General features: G+C 39.6%; 1 protein-coding gene across 3 annotated transcripts in view; it reads right to left on the reverse strand.

The window, feature by feature from the left end:
* LOC105473439 (high mobility group AT-hook 2) overlaps positions 1–20,716 on the reverse strand; it is a 137,803-nt gene that overhangs the window by 74,256 nt on the left and 42,831 nt on the right. The window contains exon 5 of one of the 3 annotated variants that reach the window (XM_071071496.1): positions 12,633–13,941. The exons of the other annotated variants lie outside the window; for them this stretch is intronic. Coding sequence (XP_070927597.1) covers positions 13,936–13,941 — 6 coding nt within the window. The 3' untranslated portion in view covers positions 12,633–13,935. Of the gene's footprint in view, positions 1–12,632; positions 13,942–20,716 lie in introns of those variants that run through there. 3 annotated transcript variants of the gene reach the window in all.

A 20,716-nucleotide genomic window follows, 5' to 3' on the forward strand; every position in this document is an offset into this window, starting at 1 on the left:
ATTGGATGAATGAGTCTATTAGTCAAAGATAGTTTTATTTGAAAGTTTCTTTTCTTTTCTTTCTTTTCTTTTCTTTTCTTTTTTTTTTTTTTTTGAGACTGATTCTCACTCTGCCTCCCAGGCTGGAGTGCGGTGGCAACGTCTTGGCTAGTTGCCACCTCCACCTCCTGGTTTCAAGCAATTATCGTGCCTCAGCCTCCCGAGTAGCTGGGATTACAGGCGCACACCACTGTGTCCAGCTAACTTTTGTATTTTTAGTAGAGGCAGGGTTTCACCATGTTGGCCCGGCTGGTCTCAAACTCCTGACCTCAAGTGATCCACCTGCCTTGGCCTCCGAAAGTGCTGGGATTACAGGCGTGAGCCACCACGCCCAGTAGGTTTGAAGGTTTCTTTTTCAGAACATATTTGTGTCTCCCCAACTCATAAACTATATCCTATGTTCCCAAACCACCATGGAAAGAGGATTCATAATCTCGGAAACACCAATGGCTAGGATATATATGTGTGTGTGTGTGTGTGTGTGTGTGTGTGTGTATGAGAGAGATGGAGAGGAAATTCTAATAGAAAACTTAATGGGGTCATCTAAAGACACATTAATGCCTTGGAGTGATGGCAAGGAAGGGGCAATTAGATTAACAAACTCAAATGTTGTTGTCATTGCTTTTTTTTTTTTTTTTAAATTTACCTGTGGCAGGCTAATATTGGTTAGTAAGGTATCTTACTGTAAAGCTCCTAATGACGCAACTCCAAAGAATCCTTAATATTTAATTATTTTAATTATAGAAGGTAAGATTTAACTATTGTTCTTCAACATTTTTAGGATTTTACAAATCCTAAGTGCAATTTTTTTTTTTTTTGGAGATGGAGTGCAATGGCGCGATCTCGGCTCATTGCAACCTCTGCCTCCTGGGTTCAAGTGATTTTCCTGCCTCAGCCTCCCGAGTTGCTGAGACTACAGACTCGCACCACCATGCCCGGCTAATTTTTGTATATTTTTAGTAGAGATGGAGTTTCACTATGTTGGCCAGGCTGGTCTCAAACTCCTGACCTCAAGTGATCCACTGGCCTCAGCCTCCCAAAGTACTGGGATTACAGGTACACGCCACCACACCAGGCTAATTTTTGTATTTTTGGTAGAGATGAGATTTTGCCATGTTGCCAGGCTGGTTTCGAACTCCTGACCTCAGGTGATCCACCCACCTCGGCCTCCTAAAGTGCTGGGATTACAGGTGTGAAGCACTGTGCCTGGCCTAAGTATAAAATATTTTTCTTAATCCTCTTCCATATGGTGACTCATTGGAATGCCAACTCGAAAAAGAATAGCCAAGGTAAGTTTTCATTGCCTTCACTGAACTAGCCTTAGGCCAAGTCATCAGACTCTTTCGTCTTTGAAATGCCTCACTAAAATATCATCCATTTTATGAGGAGGGGAGGTCAGCGTTTGTGTAATGAACTCTTTATAGAAAAGGCATCATTTAAATTGCCAAGTAGAGTTAGGTGATTGGCTTTCTACATTTTTGGGCCATGAAGAACAGGCATTTCTTTCTAAATTAGCTCAGTCATTAATCCCAAGAATTTCATAACCTGTAGTTCAAGTCTTGCTTACTTATTAAGGGAAACTGAGGAAAGCAATGAATGAAACAGAAAATGTGGAATTCTACAGACTGTGCCTTCAAAAAGCAAGAGTATGTTCAAGATAAGACAGAGTGAAAGTGACCGCTGTGGGTTGGGTCTTGGCTGGTGGGTTGAGAAGCTTTGTCTGGAAATTTCTCTGGAACTCAATGGTCTGGCCTGGTTTGATTCACACCTCCTTCCTCGAATACCTCTGTGTTGTCTTTTAGCTCACATCCTTCTCAGTAATTCCCTGCAAGAATGATGATCAAAAGAAAAGGAGGAAACAGGGACTAAGGGTGACAGGGAGTCCCTACTCTTAAGTGAAATGTGAGCTTGAAAGCAGTTTAAGAACAGTCCGGTCTAAATTCCATTCAGTCTCCTAACCTCTTAAATCTGTGTATCATTTAGTCAATGAACAGTTTTTAAGAATGGTGAAAATAAAGCAACATATATAATATATATGTAAACCAAGTTTTCAAAGTCTGATCTTTTTCTTGATTCAGTGTAACCTAGTAATTTTTTTGTAAGTGAAAGCAAGTTTATTAGGAAAGTAAAGGAATAAAAGAATGGCTACTCCATAGGCAGAGCAGCAGCTTGGGCTGCTGGACTAAGGATACTTAAAGTTATTTCTTGATTATATGCTAAACAAGAGGGTGGATTATTCATGCGTTTTCCAGGAAAGCAGTGGGCAATTCCCAGAACTGAGGGCTCCTCCCCATTTAACCGAGTAATTTGCCTCAAAACAAAACAAAATTTCATGGCATAGTTGATATCATCAGCTCAAATATCCAAATAATTTTGAAAATCTGACTCTCAAATTAAAGTCACTGGTCATAAAAATCTTTTCTTATCATTGTTGTTATTATTATTATTTGGACAAAAATTTGGGGAGAGGCAGCCTATCTTAAAATCACTTTTACAAAAGGCAAATCGCTTGAGATACGTGGCATGTGCTGTCAGGTGCATGAGCAATCCTGCTGCCACCAAGTCAACCATTTTCCAACATGCTATTTGTTCCCAGGAACTGCACACATTCCAGATGCTATCACCAGGGCTGCTAGTGCGCAAGAAAATAAGCAAATGAGACACACATTGGCTCATGTGGCAAATCACCGGGTTTGCCAAATGGAAAAGAACAAAAACTTAGAGGGGAAACATTTTGTTTTTCATCTACAAGGATATTAATAAAACTCAAACCCAGCATTTTGTGGCTACATTTCCCAGGAAGATGAGTGTCTTCTGGCCAAAAGAACATAACAACAATCCTTTGTATCTGAGAAATATGTATCTTGTGATGTCATTTAAAAAACCCACTATTTATCATGATCAGGGCTGAAAACATGTTTCTCTAAGATTTGGGCACCAGAAAAAAAAAGGAAGATAAATTCTACCTAAAATAATCAGTAATTCAGAGAAAATAAATTCAATGACTGTAATTTCATCCATTATATGTCACAGCTTAATATCAAAAGCTTCTCTAGATAAAGTTCTAAGGGATAAATAGTTAGAAATTACTTACTACAGAGCTAAAGAGAGGGTGAAGTAGAAGAATGAAAATTTCTTAGAAGACTTTCTATGCAAATTTAATTTGTATACATGAAATGGAGACGAAGGAAGCAAATTATATTATAGAATATATCAATTAAAATAGAATCAACTGAAAGTCACAAGTGATTAGTACAATTAATTAACACATATAGCACTTACTATGTGCCAGCTGCAATTTGAAGCACTTTACATAATTAACTCATTGAACAGTCTCAACAGCCATTATAATATGATGATACCATTTTCATTCCCAATTTGCAGCTGAGGCAACTAAGGCCCAGATAGATTAAGAAACTTGTCCAAGTTCATACAGGTAACGATTCTAGTACATATTAATCTAGATGAGTCTAATTCACAAAATTTCAATGATACTAATAAATATTGAATTTAGAAGCATAATTCCATTAGGATATGAAAAGTCTTCATAGAGAAATTTCAGTAAATAATGCTGACTATTTGGAGTTTTTACCTTGAGGATACCAAATTACACGCATAAATGTACAAGTTTCCTTAGGGATAAAGACTAGTGCAAGTAAAGTTCAAATTTTGCCCTTGACAGCAAAAGTACATATACTCGTGCATTAATATTGATTAGTCATTATCAATTGGCCAAGCACAATTTGGTGAATGTGTTAACTTTTCCCAACAGCCATGAGCATGCAAATACAGGCTGAGTGTCTGAAATGCTTGAGACCAGAACTGTTTTGCATTTCTGATTTTCTTCGGATTTTGGAATATTTGTCTTGCACTTACAGATTTCAACATCTCTAATCTGGAAATCTGAAATCCAAAATGTTCCTATGAGCAATTCATTCAAATATCATGTAACTGCTCAAAAAGTTTTGGATGTTGGAACATTTCAGATTTCAGGTTATCAAATTAGGGATATTCAATCTGTATATCAAAAATACGAGAGCTGGGTCTGGTGGCTCACACCTGTAATCCCAGCACTTTGGCCGAGGTGGCTGGAGCACTTGAGGTCAGGAGTTCGAGATCAACCTGGCCAACATGGCAAAACCTCATCTCTACTAAAAACACAAAAATTAGCTGGGCGTGGCGGTGCGCACTTGTAATCCCAGTTACCTGGGAGGCTGAGGCGAGAGAATTGCTTGAACCTGGGAGGTTGGAGGTTGTGGTGAGCTGAGATTGGGCTACTGAACTCCAGCCTGGGCGACAGAGCGAGACTATGTCTCTAACAAACAAACAAAACCACGAGATTATTTTTCCCAGTTTTCAATTCTGTCCTGAACTCTCTATCTTAAACAATACGAAGGTATGAAAATTACAACTGGTACATTGATTTTAATAGGGAAGAATTTATTTGGAAAGCAGTAAGTTTGTTGTAAACTGTGCCTCTTTCTGGAAATATTGACAATTTTCAAAGAAGTGGCCTTAGCAAAACTGTAAGTACAGCCCTTGATTTGCAGGTGAACAAAACAGCAGTGCCTATATAGACATTAACCTAAATTCAAGTTAGGATTAAGGTTAACATTAAGGGGTAAGCAGGACATAGCACAGTGATTAAGTGCATAGGAGCATTTATTAATTCAGTGATCTTGAACAAGTTATTTAACTTCTGTCTAAGTCTCACTTTCCTCATCACAAAAGGAAGAAATATTTCATAAAAGTTGTTGTGGAAACTGAGGTAATAGAGAGAGTACTTTGCACAATACCAGACACCCAGTAAGGGCTCAAGAAATGGTATTGCTGTTGTTATCCTTGTCTTTAACAAGTGAATCACAACCAGTTAGTGTCAGAACAGGATGCAAAGCACTTCTGGAGTATCTGTTATTAGCTTATAAACTGAGTTCCTTATCCTTTGCATCTATCTGGGTCTAAGGAGGCAAGATCACATAGCATTAGCGTTTTCCACAAATGTGGTGTGATCCATCGCCTCTCCTCTTCTTTCACCTCCTAGAGCAAGCCTTCAGCCTCTTAGGAAGTGTTTTCCATCAGAATGTAACTTTGAAGTTGAATATTTTAAACTCTGTTGGGAAGGTTCAGACAAAGAAGATAAGCAAAGATTCGGGAAATCTAAACGGCGAAGATGCCACGGCCCACGTTACCTGCTTCCTCCTAGTTGGAGTTGAGCTCTTCCTGGAAGTGGTGCACAGTCTGCCATTTGATTAGACATTTCAATATCAAAGCTGAACAAAAACATATAATCAATCTGATCTTAATTCAAGTGTGCCTACCCCTCCTTGTGAAAAGTAGCCTTGCTTTAAAAAATATTTCCCTAGCAGATCAGGCATTTATGAACAACTCCCTATCTTTTCTGCTTCACTTCCATCTCAAGTTCTGGTTCACATAATTAGACAACACTTACTGAGGGCCCATTAAGTGGCCGGGCACTGTGCCACATGCTTTGTTTATACTTTCTCATGTAATTGTCACAACAACTCTTAGCGGTATTTTCTCATCCCCATTTTACAGATGAGATGGAGGCTGGGGACAGTAAGTCACTTGTCCAGGGTTACATTGTTAAAAGCTGAGCAATTAAAACCAAACAGCAGTGGGGACAGGCCCTCAGAAGACATTTCTACTCCTGGCTTGGTCACTGCTCAGATATGTCACATGTCCTCTGGGTCTCAGTTTCCCGGCTTGAAGAGGATGCAGCCTCTCCAGAAGTTGCCTTCCACAGCCTGCGACAGCTTCCCAGGGCGGGCTGCTTTGTTTCCACACTCAGCTGCTCTGGCTGGGGCCTCCCTGGGCTCTGCCCTGTTTTGTTTTTGCTGCTGGACCTACTACAGACGCAACCCTGGCAGCGCAGCCCGGAGCACAGCCGAGGCTTCCTCTTTCTCTCAGTTCCTGGCTGCTTCAGTATGAACAGAAAAGGTGGGCAGGGGCCAACTGGCAGGAACCTCCGAAATAGCAGCACATGATCCTCCTACGAGCAGCAGAAAGGCCAGCCCGCAGGACCTCGCCGCCTGCCCAACTCTGTCATTGACTAAGGTTGCTTTTGTCAGTACAGCCGCCAGGGGTTTCCACGCTCATTCCCCTCCAGACAGGGTGGACAGCTTTGGTGATAGACAACTGGGAGGTAAAACTCCACAGAGCCATGCCAGCGACTGACCGCCTAGGGACAGGAGATGGAGACGTTCAGCTGCAAAGGCTACGGAGGAACCCCCGCAATTGGACTCTCTCCATGTCTTATGCAGCATGGAACATACTCCGGGACCTACCCGGGGCTCTCTCTGGCCACCTCTGAGTGCAAAGGAAAAGAGTGCAGTTCAAGGAAGGGAATGTGTCTGTCATCCCACCACATGCGCGCAAGGCCAGTTCCGGGATCAGCAGGCTTCCTTCACCAGCACGGGCTCTTCATTAGCAACCACTGGGAGGGAATGTGTGAGTCAGTGAGTGAAGCTCTCCTTCAGCAATTTCTCTCCTCCTCTCATACTTATCTCTCTCTCTCTCTCTCTCTCTCTCTCTCCCCCCCCCCTTTCTCCCTTCCTCCCTCCCTCTTTCGCTCCCTCTGGGTCTAGGACAATACTCAGGCCAGGACAGTTCCAGTCATAACTGGATCTTTCCATTACTTGGTAGCACACAGGAGGATTTGTTGGAGTGGTTTTTTGTTTTGTTTTGTTCTGCTACTATTAAGCAAGATTGCTTCATAATCCTTTAAGGGGTTTTTAGCCAAGTCTTATTTACATATCCTGGCCAGCAAGCACGTGATTAACCCAAGGATGTTGGAGGGAAGGCAGATGGTACATCTGAAAAAATTTTGATTCTGTTTCATTCTGGAGACACAAACAGCCGAGCTGTCAAAAGGACAACAGTCTCTTGGGCCAACATGACACCAAACTCAAACTCTGGAGACCCTCAGAGACAAGGAGGAGGAGCTGCTGAGGTAGGGGCACGGATGCGAGGAGTTCTTGTCCCTCTCTCCTTCTCTTTCACTATCTCCACTCCGGGGGCAAAGGCTCTGGATAGCCAGAGGTATACATAATCTAATACATGGAAATGGTGGTAAACTGCCTGTCAATTCACCGCACCACCATAATATGTCTACAATGTGGTGCCTGTCTACAACTTACATACCACCCAGAAAACAAGCTGCACTGGCATTTCTGCATTGACAGAAAGGACATTTGAAAATTTTCACTACAGGCATTATTTCAACTGATATTTACGAGTGGTTTTATGGGATAGAATCATGCCAGTCATATCAAGGAACTTTTCATATCTTTCACCCCATGCTAAGGATAAATAGAGCCAGTTATGATTATTCTCATTTCTCGAAAGTTACCGAATGATCCACCAGAAAGTTAAATGAATCTTCACTTATCAGAGGAATCTTTTTGTTTTTTTAAGTAAAAGAAACCTAAACTCCAAGACCTAGACTCCTGGAATAAGAATCTCTCCACCAATGAAAATTCTTAAACATTAAATAAGCATTTACCGGGAGATATCAATGAGGTCTTAACTGTATATTGTCTGATTCTGAGGCAAAACATACAAATACAAACATTGAACTAGTACTTCTAATTCATCCTTCCATGCTACCTGCTGTGTAACCTTAAGTCATTTATCTTCCCTAAGTATACATTTTGTTATCTTTAATATACAGGGACTGCGTTTGATGTCTCTAATTTCCCATATAGCTCAAAATGAAATATTTGTTTAATGAAAGAATCTATTAACATTGTCAACAGCAGTTTTTAATCTTTAAATACAAAGGGCAACACATGTTTCATGGCACAAAAATCCCTCATTGCCATAACCTCTGACAGAAATATTTTTGCAAAGTTTTCTTGCTCTTCTTGGGAAGAAACAATCATGCCATTAGGTTCTGTGAGTGAGGAGATGCCAGTGATACAGGATGAGGGATAGAGGTTTTATTTATTTACTTTGACCTGAAATGCTTTCATAGTGCTAGTATTTTCCCTGTGGAAAATGCTTTGCTTCTAATATTATCTCCAGTGATCAACAGTTAGTGTCAAAGGTTTGTGAATGGATTTCAGAATGTGCAAGTGGCACCTCCCATCGTTAGCTGTCTACATTTTTTTATAACCACTTGCATACTTTTGGTCAACCACTGTAAAATAAACAGTCCTTCCCAAATGTTTTTGTTTTCTTTGACAGCACAGCAATAATTCACTTGGAATGCTACAGAGTAGAATAGTACTTTAATGCTGTTGTAAGGATGGCTTTTATGATTTCTATTCATCGAGTTGTTTTTAAGTTAAAAGATACCAGACTGAAAAGAACATAAAGCCCTGTGGAGATATGCTTAGATCTTTGCTCCCTGTTCCCACCCAAGGATATATACATAGAATATATGTATAAACACACATCCACACATGCATAAATATATGTGTACATATATGCTTAATATAGACATTTTAAACAACAGTCACCTAAAGTGTTTACTGTTTTTGTTTTTGTTCTTTTGTTTTAAATTTGAGAAGTATGGCATCTAGATTATGGTAGAGTTTTGTGTTCATGCAAATCAAGATGTAAAGTAATGTTTATTCCTACCTAGAAAAGTTTCATGAAAAAAATGTCATAACTCACTTTTGCTTACTTGGTAAATACTCTTGTTCTCTTTTTTCTTGTCATGGACATACTAAATACGAAGTTTAGAAGAAAAAAATCTTTATATATAGTTTGTTTCGAATTTGATATATTTTGGTTAAAAGCACTTTATTGCCAGGCATGGTGTCTCACACCTGTAATCCCAGCACTTTGCGGGGCCAAGGTGGGTGAATTGCTTGAGCCCCGGAATTCGAGACCAGCCTGGGCAACATGGTGAAGCCCTATCACTACCAAAAAAAAAAAAAATACAAAAAATTTGCTGGGTATGGTGGCACATGCCTGTAGTCCCAGCTACTTGGGAGGCTGAGAAGGGAGGATCATCAGAGCCTGGGAAGTCAAGGCTGCAGTGAGCCATGATCATGCCACTGCACTTCTGCCTGGGCGACAGAGCTAGACACTGTCTCAAAAATAAAAATAAAATTCTTTTTTTTTTCTTTCAGGGGGAATGGTTGATTACTGTCTCAGATGTACATACCACAATTAAGTTTATATCTATGTGTCAAAAATGGAAGGATGAAAATTGACTTGAGAAACTGCACAGTTTCTGTGCAACATTATATAGGATATCTTTACAAAGGACATTTGAAGTAAGAAATTGGAGCTTAGGCAGTATTATACTTTCTATCTGACCTATACTACTCTCTGAGAAACCCATTTCTAGCCCGTACAGCACAGCTTGCAAACTGTGATCTTCGACTAGTATGAATAAGTCTTGTGTTGAGTTTAATTTCCAAGGCCGGGAGTTTATCAGCTGAACCATCTCACCTGCATTCCTTGCAAGTCATTAGAGCCTTAGATGCCTGGCTTGGCTTTGGGCTTCTCCAGCAGAGAGCAGTGAAACACTGTCAATAAACCTAATTCTGGAAACCAGAGTAGATTCCAAGTTGGGAAAAAAAGCAAAGGCAGAACTGGCAGGCTCATCAGAGTTATAAAGAAACTGAGGAAACCGGGCTTACAGATTTTTAAAAACAGATATGTGTTAAAAGTTTGGTGTCAATATTATGGCAATACATATATTTAGATATTTAAATGTTATTCGAAATATCACTTCATACCAAGGTAGATGACCCAAAAGAAAAAGTGTGCACTTTCCAAAATTTGCTTCTTATTTTAATCCTGCAATTGCTATACTGTTACACGTTTATAAGCTTTACTATTACACATGTATTAGGTCATTTCCATTTGCATTCAGTGTTAGAACAATGTCAGCTCTTCAATCCCAATCTCTGGCTACCTACCTTGGCAGTTCTTCAAGCATCCCTTGTTTACAGGGACCACTTGGAAAGTCAAGTACATTATAACAAGTTTATACATCCTCATTCTGTAAGAAACATTGTTGCAGAGAACCATTTTAAGAAGCTTAGAAACAGTTTTCCATGGCTCAGGTTCAAAATGGGGTTCATAGGGGGGATGTGTGAATGGCGCTTCCAGGTAAAGTGATTTATTACATTACACATGAACTTGTTAACAGTATAACACAAAAGTGCGAACACTCCCCAGGACACCTCACCCTTGGCTGGGGTGCAAGTAGGTTCTTCTCCTTCCAATCAACAGTAGCATGATGACAGAGAATATTAGTGAATGTAGTATGTTCACAGTTGGCTGCTCTTAAACAAAACATATTTTCACAAAAGGAAATATGAGCATTTACAATCCCATGATATGGAACATAGGATCTGACCTGTTTACTTCTCTTGGATGAAAAATAGTTTAATGTATTAACTTTTTTTGAAGCAAAGACAAAAGGGAAGAGGTCTAAAAAAAAAATAACAAAACAGGCAGGTCATCCATTGCTCCATTGACGTGGGAGATAATACCCTATGTATAACCAATGACTTGAAGAGTTCCCATTTGGAAACTTTTTTGCTCTCTTCAAAGCACTGGGCTCAAATGCCAGCCTCTGTGTGCAGGCTGCCAAAATACTAAGTGAAGCATGGGGCACTACACATTAAAGGAGAAAGGTCAGCATGGCACCATGCCCAAAATGCATGCTGTACAGCAGGATGAACTTTGGAGAGACCAACTCACATCAAGTCACCGTGTGTTTTACATTCTCCCAGTGGCTGGGGTCATTTTACCTCCCACTGGAATCTCCTCTCAGCCATTATGTATCCCAGCTCTCAAAGGAAAACCTCTCTCCTTGACCCCTCCTAAGGCCTCTCTCCACAGTACCATTCTAGCAAAAAGGAACAGCTCCAAGCCAGGAAACTACTTCCACAGGGCAAATAAAGCTTCCGCCAGCACTCCTAATGGCATTCCCTGCCGCTGCAGCAGCCAGCAGACACAGGGCTGCATTGCTTGGGAAAGTGCAGCCTGATGCTCCACGTCAACATTCCACCCCCTTAGCTTTTCCCAAGGTCTCAGTGAGAAAACCTTTCTTTTTTCTTTCTTCATTTTTTTTTTTTGTTCTTATCAGTTCAAACAAGAACAATGAATTCCTCAAGCCTAAGCAAGAATGTGACAAGGTGTCAACAAAGCCAACCAGGAAGGTGATGTATGGCCCATAAATCACTTCACAAACCAGGGCTGCAAAGCAAGCACCCAGCAACCCAGAGTGAGAGTTTTTTCTACTACTAAACCTTCACACCCCCACAGCCACCCTCCTCCAGCACCCTCGCTGACTGCTCACCTGTCACCCCTCCACTGACCAATTGGCCTACTCATGGGGTAATACAAGTTCTCTTCCTTCTGTGGCAAATACTGGGCATCTATGGTAGAGCACCATATAATATAATGTGCTTTAGGGACATGTGTTGCTATGGTTTCCAGAGGCTGTCTGGAAAGTTCTACTCAAAACCTTAATTTGAAAGGTTTATAAATGGTGAAAGTATTTGTTCTTAGGGTAAAAATTTGATTTAGAAAGTTTGGGCTTAAGTGGTGAAATGATTGTATGGTTTTCAAAAATCAGAGGCCAGAAATTGCTTTGCCTGCTTTATAAATGATACAAAGAGAAATAGAAAGCAACCAAATTAGAATCTCTTTTTGGTGTTGTAGGATTTGGTTTTCCTGAAAGAAATATTGAATGTATAGTTGTGTACATATTAAGATTAGGAACAGAAAGAGTATTCACAATTGCCTTATGCAAAGTAACTTATTGGCTAATACAAAATTACCAAATATTTTCTTTCACCATTTTAATAGATGTGACTAATCATACTTCTCATGCCGTGGTTTCAGAGTGAGTATATGGTGTAAATTCCTAATGAAAAAACTCCTGAAAAGATTTAAATTCAAATGATTGGCTAATTTTCAGCAACTCAGTATCCATTCTGTGAGTTTCTATTTTTTATATATATATATTTTTTTTAAATGGGCCTTAAATACATATTTAACTAACAAGCTGGAAGAGCTAAGTAAATCATTTATAAATACGCATTTATATAATGGAATTACCTGTACCTACTACATTCCTATATAACCAGTTTGGGAGAAAAAGCAGAAACTTCCAAAGAAGCAATTTTGTTGAAAACTGAAGACATCAACAAAGAGAAAAACTCACCAATCCCCATGATAATGGCAACCAAGGTCAGCCTAGTTGAATACAGTTTCATTTCTTTCCTCCAACCACTTTAAAAAAAAAAATCAGATTCTAAAAATAGCTGAAGTAGCAGAGATGAGCTCATTCTCTACTAAATAACTTTGCCCATTCTCTAATGATAGTAAAAATAATTCAAAGAAAACAAGCAAATAAAAAAAGAAAAACATCCACCAAGTTGGTAGTTCAAACTCATAGAAAGTTGACTGATGGTTTACGTAGGCCATCGGTATTAAAAAACCAGACAAGGCCGGACACAGTGGCTCACGCCTATAATCCCAGCACCTTGGAGGCGAGTCAGGCAGATCACCTGAAGTCAGGAGGTCGAGGCCAGCCTGGCCAACTTGGTGAAACCCCGTCTCTGCTAAAAAATACAAAAAACTAGCCGAGCGATGTGGCGGGCGCCTGTAGTCCCAGCTACTCGGGAGGCTGAGGCAGGAGAATGGCGTGAACCCGGGAGGCGGAGCTTGCAGTGAGCTGCGATCCGGCCACTGCACTCCAGCCTGGGCGACAGAGCGAGACTCCGTCTCACACACACACAAAAAAACCAAAAACAAAAAAATAGCCAGGCATGGTGGCACATGCCCACAATCCCAACTACTCAGGAGGCTGAGGCAGGAGAATGGCTTGAACCCATAAGGTGGAGGTTGCAGTGAGCCCAGATCACACCACTGCACTCCAACCTGGGCAACAGAGAGTGACTCTGTCTCAAAACAAACAAACAGACAAAACTGAATATATGAAAATCTGAATAAAATATTTCTTTGCAACACAGTATAATCTTTGAAATAATAAACTAACAGTTGTTATAAACTGCAAGTTCCAGTGTATGTAAATAGATCAACTTAGAATAATATCATTTACCCACTCAGGAACACAGCTATTCAATTAAATAAAATACATCTGGTATTATTGCCAGCAAGATAAGCAAAGCAAGCAAGTACTAAGCCACTGTCAGTATATTTTCTCGTATGAGCATGAGGGAGTAAAAATTAATTTGGGACTACTTTGAGACAATTACTTGTATTAACTCTATTTAAATATAAGCATTTCTTTTTATTTTTACATCTGTGATTAAACAAAACAAGACAAAACCCATTATGGCCATAGCATCAAGCTACATGATAATTCTAAAAGAGTATTACTGGTGGGGGGAAACCTTTCTGGTTGAATAAAGGGAAATGAGAAGATAAAGTAAGTACTGCAGGTGTGTGAGATCCCAATTTTCTTGCTCTGGAAAAATCTGTAGAAAGAGCTACATCTGTCTCAAAGTGTGACTCTCTTTTTCTGAGATGGAGCACCAAACTGGAAAAGGGAGACGAGCCCATTGGGGCAAATCTTTAAACTCTTCTACTATTTTTAAGCGTACTTGTGAAAATGTTTACCTGTATGTATATATACAGAAAAACAAATGAGTTTGAACTATGATTATCCATTACTTTATTTTTTTTTAAAAGCTATCTTGCCAAGTCTTAAGGTGGTTCTGTGGGTAAATCGGGGTAGTGAGCTGCTTATTATAAAGCAGCTTGAAGAACAAGTACATAGAGGTCACCTGCACTCACTTCAACAAGGTTGGAGAGGCACCTGGAGTCACACTACACCTCCTTCTGAAAAAGATTCTAAACAATTTCTAAAGGGCACCACATCTTCAAATGGTTTGCTTCCTGCTGGAAACCTAGGCTTTGTTGTATGAGCGCAATTCGTTACCACTGAAAAGAAGATGATTAAAATTTCTTGAGTATTCACCTCACATCATTAAAGCCTTTTATATATATTTTCACTCAATGTGTCTCAGCAAGACTGACAAAGTCTTCAACTAAGTAGTAGACTTTATATAGCTTTAAATGTGATACATTATATATACCTATTATTTATATCGCTTTATTATTTATATTATCTATTTATTAATTTACATTTGAAGTTTACAAAACAAAAATAAGTTTTCTTTTCTTGTAGATGATAAATGAGATCTATGAAACTGTAAAGGATAAATTCTTACTCTTATTCCCAACAAGCTGGTGTCAACAAACACAGCCCAAAACCCAACTCTAGTTTAATGCATACAAGGAAGAAAGTGTAATTGAAAAATTAGTACAAATTTGCTTCTGTTTTACTGTCCACTCATTCAGCAAATATTTATCCAGTGTCTGCAAAGTGCTATAGTAGGCTATCGAGAGATAAAAAAAACAAAATCTCACTAACTGTGTGCCATTAGTTGGCATACCTCAAACCACCCTATATTGTTACCTACCTTTTTTGGTGTGTGATTTTTGAATTCTGTAAGGGCAGCGACCATATGTTAAACCTCCATGGGTGTCCTGCTCTTTTCAATCAAATAATAAATGGGTCTGCCATTATTGTTACTGTTGTGCAAGCACGGGCAAATACCACAAGCAAGACTTGAAAATAAATCCTCAGTTCCCTGTCTTTATTACTGGAGGTAAAACAATGATTTCGTGAGGATGAATATAATAAAATAAAACATAGAGTAATGTGATAATGGTCACATTTAAATATATGTATGCATCTACATATATACATGTATACCTATAATAAAACACATGTAGACATGCTTTATATATCTTACTTTCTACTAAGCTCTTTTCACATTTACATGGGAAATTAAAGTATAATATATGTGATTCACTAATAGTGACATTGGACATCTCTCCTCTTTTCCTTCTTTCTTTTTTTCTAAAATAAATATTATCCTCCAATCCCACAAGTGCATTTGACTTCATGAGTGACTATTTATAGCCATCTACACTTAGCCCAGATTCAATACGGAAAAAATATTGAGAAAAGGAAATAAACCTTTTCTGCTGATGGCTTCCCTATTTGGTGCTCAAAGCACTATTTATTTCTAACACACCAGACAACAGAATCTAGAGGGCTCATGGTATAGGTGCAGACACATGGCTTGGACACATTCATTCCTTGGATATTTTTTATAAGACACACACTACGCTCTGCATTGAAAATACAAAGATAGATGAGACACAGTCTCATGCATGAAAAACATGTAAACAAATAATTATAGTAGACTTGGAAATGTCCTTTACCTCAGGTGTGTGCAAATTTCCATGAGGCAAAGAGGAAGGAAATAATTGCAGGAGGGGTTGGCGGGGGCACCATATTTGAACTGGGTCTTGGGAGGTGTGTTGAGATCGGTCCAAATGGAAGTAAAGGTAAAGACTTCACCAATCAGAGCACAAGTGTGAAACACCTAATGTAAGTTTCAGAAAAACGGGTCTTTCTGTCCTAGGGAAGTGAAGATTTCAACTGGTGGGTGGTAGGAGGCAAGATTAGAAACTAGGCCCAATGCTATAATCAACATAAGAAGTTCAGACTTTATCTGTTGGGTGAATGGTAGCCAGTGACAATTTTTGGCAGGAGAGTGATTGAGTGTCTGTTCTGAAGAAAACACTTCCAGCAATAATGGAGGCAAGCTGTACAAAGAAGAGTAGACACAGCAGGAAAACTAGTAGGAGGCTGGTGCAAGTAGTTTAAGTGAGAGAAGATAAAGACTTGTACAAAGAATGTGGCAGTGGGGAAGTGGGAATGGAGGAAAAGAAAACTCAAAACATATAGCTCCAGGCACCTTTAGGAGTAATAAATAGCAGAACTTTGCAAATGTTGAAATAGGAGACTGACAAGTCAAGGATGACCGGGTATATGATGGCACTCAGATAAGCTACGAATACAGTCAGTCAATGCAGGCAGTGACTGAAACACAGATATCATGGAGCTAACTCAGAATAAACACCATGGAATGAAAAATAGAAGACCTCAGATATAACCCTGGAGACGAGCGACGTGCAGAGGGCAGGTAGAGAAAGAAGAGCCTCCCAGGTGCAAGGAACTTCTTGACAAGAGAAGAAACACAGGACAGGTTTACCTTCAGGCATCCAAGGAGGGCAAGTTTGAAATAAGGAGGCGCTGCTGATGTGTCAGATATTTCAGAAGAGACATCAGGACGAGGACTGAGAAGTGTCTGCTGGATTTGGCAGTTAAGAGGTTACTGGCGACCTTATTTAGAGGACTTTGTGTAGGGGGACCCTAGGAAGGATGAAGGGGGCAGAAGCCAAGTCACACTAGGCTCCGGACTGGATTAAAGATCTGGAGAGGTGAGAATATGTTTCATTTGGCTGGCATCCTGTTGCCTCCTTACCACTTCAGACTGGCTTCAGTCTAACAAGGACAGGCTGTCACACCTTCTTTTGCTATGCCCACAGACCCCTAAACCCAAGAAAGTGATGATGCAGTGAAGCACAAAGCTACAGAGCACATAAAGCAATTGGTTATTTTCTGTGACATCATCATATCAAATAGGAAAATTAAATCTATTGTTGGTAATCAAAGGTTATTCTGCTATTCCCGAGCCTTTCTGAGGAAAACTAACAAAATAAGGTATGGGCAGAAGTCAAACTGGAAGTGATTTTTAAGAGGTCTTAAGAAGCTTGTGTGACATTGTTCTGTGTATCTGACAGCCTGAGTGTGAACTAAAATGGAATCTGCCTAGAAAAGGAATATAGTTCTCTCACCTAGAGGGAAAACCACACCTCCAGAATCCCCGTAGGAAGGGGATATAGTAATGGAGAAAACATATTCTGCCTCATTATTCTTTAGCCTTGAGAATGTAGATACAGGACATTCAAAATTCTCATGAGAAGGAAAACAAATAATACCTGGAGGCCAAGCTAAAGGTTTCTTGCTTCTACTAATGAACTTAAATTCATTTTCCATTCACACACAAAGGGAAGAAACCTATATAAATGGATTAAGAGGGCCAGAAAGACGCAATAGAGCAGGAGTCAGCAGACTTCTTCTCTTAAGGGTCAGATGGTAAATAATTCAGGCTTTGTTGGGCAGATGGGCTCTGTGGCAGGTACTCAATTCTGTCACTGTAGTAGGAAGGCAGGTGTAGACAACACGTGAACCAATAGGTGCGACTGTGCCCAGGAAAACTTTATTTGTTGACACTGAAATTTGAATCTTACATAATAAATATTATTATTCTTTGTTTCAACCATGTAAAAATGTATAAACCTGTATTATAAACACATATTTTAAAAGCTGACTTCTAAAGAAGAAAATTAGGGTAGCAAATAATTATGATGCGTTGGTCATTAGACTATGGCTTCTGACTGAGCCTATGTTTTTTCCAAATCATGTCGGATTTGATCTGTCATTCTCTTGCTTAGAAATCTTTAATAGCTTCCCATTTCCTGCAACGTCCAATCTCTTTACGCATGTATGCACGGCCCTCGTGACCTGCTACCACTAAGCGTTTAGGTTCACTGTCCACATTCACTCCCTCACTCATGGTATGTCTCTAATGTACACTATCCAATCCAAACTAGCTGCCCTTACTAAATACACCCTACATTTCCCTGCCTCCATTGATTTACTCCTACTTTTCACATGACATGAAAGGCCCTGTCACAGGAAAGTCCTCTTCCAGCTGTTTTGTTTGTTTTGTTTTTAGATGGAGTCTCCCCCTGCCCAGGCTGGAGTGCAGTGACACCATCTCGGCTCACTGAAACCTCCACCTCGTGGGTTCAAGCAATTTTCCTGCCTCAGCCTCCAAGTGGCTGGGATTACAGGAATGTGCCACCACACCCGGCTAATTTTTGTATTTTTAGCAGAGATGGGCTTTTGCCATGGTGGCCAGGCTGGTCTCAAACTCCTGACCTAATGTGATCTGCCCACCTCCCAAAGTGCTGGGATTACAGATGTGAGCCACCACGCCTGCCCCCAGCTGTTCTATTAGAATCCTATTCATTCTTTAGGGCTCAGCTGAAGTGTCATTCAACTCCTTTGTAAAGCCTTCCTTATTTTACCTAGTTGGAATAAAGGCTTCGCATATTGTTTTTTACTATTTACATTTCGGCAAAAATATTTCTGAAACCACTACCTTACATGGCTCTTGTAAGGATTAAATAATAAATCAAAACAACGTGCTCAGCGTAACACCTGACACATAGTCGAAGTTCAAAAATAAATAGAAGTTGTATGGATATGCATATCTACCCCTAGACTATAAGGTCTTAAAGCTAAGGACCATATTATATTTACTTATACACACACCTGTAACAGTGACCTGTATATACATGTGTTGTGTTCAACAAATGTTTATTGAATATAGCTGGAATATTGTACACCACTTTTTTTTTTGTTTTTTGTTTTTTTCAAATCGTGACCAATACTTTAATCTTAAAGCTAAGTGTGAGAAGGGCTGAAAAACTGTTAAGATTTTTTATAACCTTTCTAACTGGGTTGGCCATATGGAGCAGAAAATCATGGACTTTGGAGTCTGACAGACCTGGGTTCAAAATTCAGTTTTATTACTTTCTAGCTCGTGTATCTGTGCAAGTTACTTTAATTTTCGGAGACTTGTTTTCTTCATTTATACAACTGTCAATAAAATGTGTTTTTAAAGGTGTATTTTGAGGTTTCTAGAACAGTGCTGGGCTTGGTAGGCATTTAATAAGTACTGGCTAAGGATATTAAACAGGACTGTGTTTAAATGCCCCCATTCATATTACCTACATGGTGAAACATTGTCAAAATGGTGTACATCAGAAAAAAATGTGAATTGTATTTTTTGACCATTCTTTCTTAAATACATAAGGAGAGCTGTTGTCTCTAGCCCATTTTGTGGGAAAGAGTCAGTGCAATGGAGGGTGGTTCACTATGATCCCTCAGAACGGACTCCACTGACAGCACCCTCTTTGACTTTTCCCTGCTAACTTCAGCAGGTAGCAAGAGGGGAGTGTGGGCTATGGTGTCAGATTACTTGAGGCTCCATCAACCACCCAGATGGAATTTTAGGAGCTATGGTAATTCCTATCTGCTGGGTAGGGTTCCTGAAATACAACCATGGTGTTTCATTTCCTAGTTGTTGCTGTCATCTTTCTGAGTTGCTCTGTGATCCACCATATTCCTTCTCTAATCTTGCTTTGATTTACGAATGTACATGATGATGGTGATGGTAATATCCTATTTTAAATGATACATACTCGAACTAACTTGGCCCAGAGAACCCTACCAAAAAAAAAAAAAAAAAAAAAAGGGAATAAATGAGTCAGATCCTTAGAAGAAAGTTCCTAGAGTCATTCTAGCTAATCTTTTCATCAGCTGAGTGTTTTGCAAAGGGGTTTCTGCCTCATTGATCAAGAAAATGTAGTGGCTTACCAATGCCAACCTCTTAAAGCATAAGTAGAGGAACTCAACGGTAACCTACTAGACTCACTTGTATGCAATGCATTGGCAGTTTGGGACAGCATTAATGTTTATAATGTGACCTTGTCTACATTTGGGGTTTGGCATAAATTATTACTTTACTTCTCAACCCAAAATTTGATGATTCCATTATTTTGTCAAAAATAACCAATAAATACCACTAATCACCTAGTCGACAACTTATTAAAATTTATGCTAACAGTTCCTATAGATTCTAGTGAGAGTTTAAATGAAAGAGTTAGGTAGAAACAGGCAAGACTGATATCACCTGTATTTTTCTGCTATATCATGATTCCATAAGCCATCCCTAAAGATGCACTGAATTGGATAAGAACCATGGAGAAAATGGTGATTATGTACACAGTACCTATAAAAAGAAACTCTTGCTTCAAATTTCCTCCATATTCAACGTAGGTGGTGCTTTGGGCCCAAATAAGGTGACTCATTGCCTCAGTTCTCCCTTTCCTGTTTCACAAGCAGACACAGCAAAGCCTGGAGAGTAATCTGACTCCTCCCTGATCGTAGTGGACTACATCTGGGATGACATTTAGTTTTCCTTCTCTGTGGGCTCTGTAAAATCACCTACTGCTCAGAGAAGCTCTCTGACATGTTCTGAACTCTAAGAACAAATGAAAATGGCATTTTGGAAAAAAAAAAAAAATGAAGCCAGACCAAAGAAGTCAGAAACATGATACTCTAAGATCAGGCACTTATCTGCACTGCAAATGAAAAAAGTTTCAGACGCAAAGAATTAACAATTTAACCACTAGTTTTCCCCTGAGACGTTACTGTCACAAGAGATCCTTACATTTCCGGTGGCATTCAGCAAATTCTCCTCTTTAGGGAGGCCAACGGCAGAAAGTTACTGAATATTTGCTCCCTCTCAGATGCAGAAAGATTATTTTGTAAGCAATGTTGGAGAGAAAAAGAGCTCAAAAGGAGAGTGAACATCAGAAGAAAAAAGGGACAGATCTACAAGGTGCTTGTGACATGTTTCCACTTTGTGCTACGGGCAGTGGCAGAGCGGAAGATAAACCTTTAATCAACTTAGCAACATGGTGCCCATGTCCAGGTATTCAAGTGCTTAGTAAATACTGTTACAGAGTGCCCAAAAAGGAACGTGGGTCTTCAGGGAATGTGTAAGAAAGAGAAGGCACGTTCTTACCCTCGAGATGCTTCTAGTCCTGTTCAGATGACAAGCTTTATGTATTAATACGTTAATTCAGATCTTTTCCTCAC

Source organism: Macaca nemestrina, chromosome 10 (assembly GCF_043159975.1).
Source record: "Macaca nemestrina isolate mMacNem1 chromosome 10, mMacNem.hap1, whole genome shotgun sequence".
Classification (NCBI taxonomy): domain Eukaryota; kingdom Metazoa; phylum Chordata; class Mammalia; order Primates; family Cercopithecidae; genus Macaca; species Macaca nemestrina.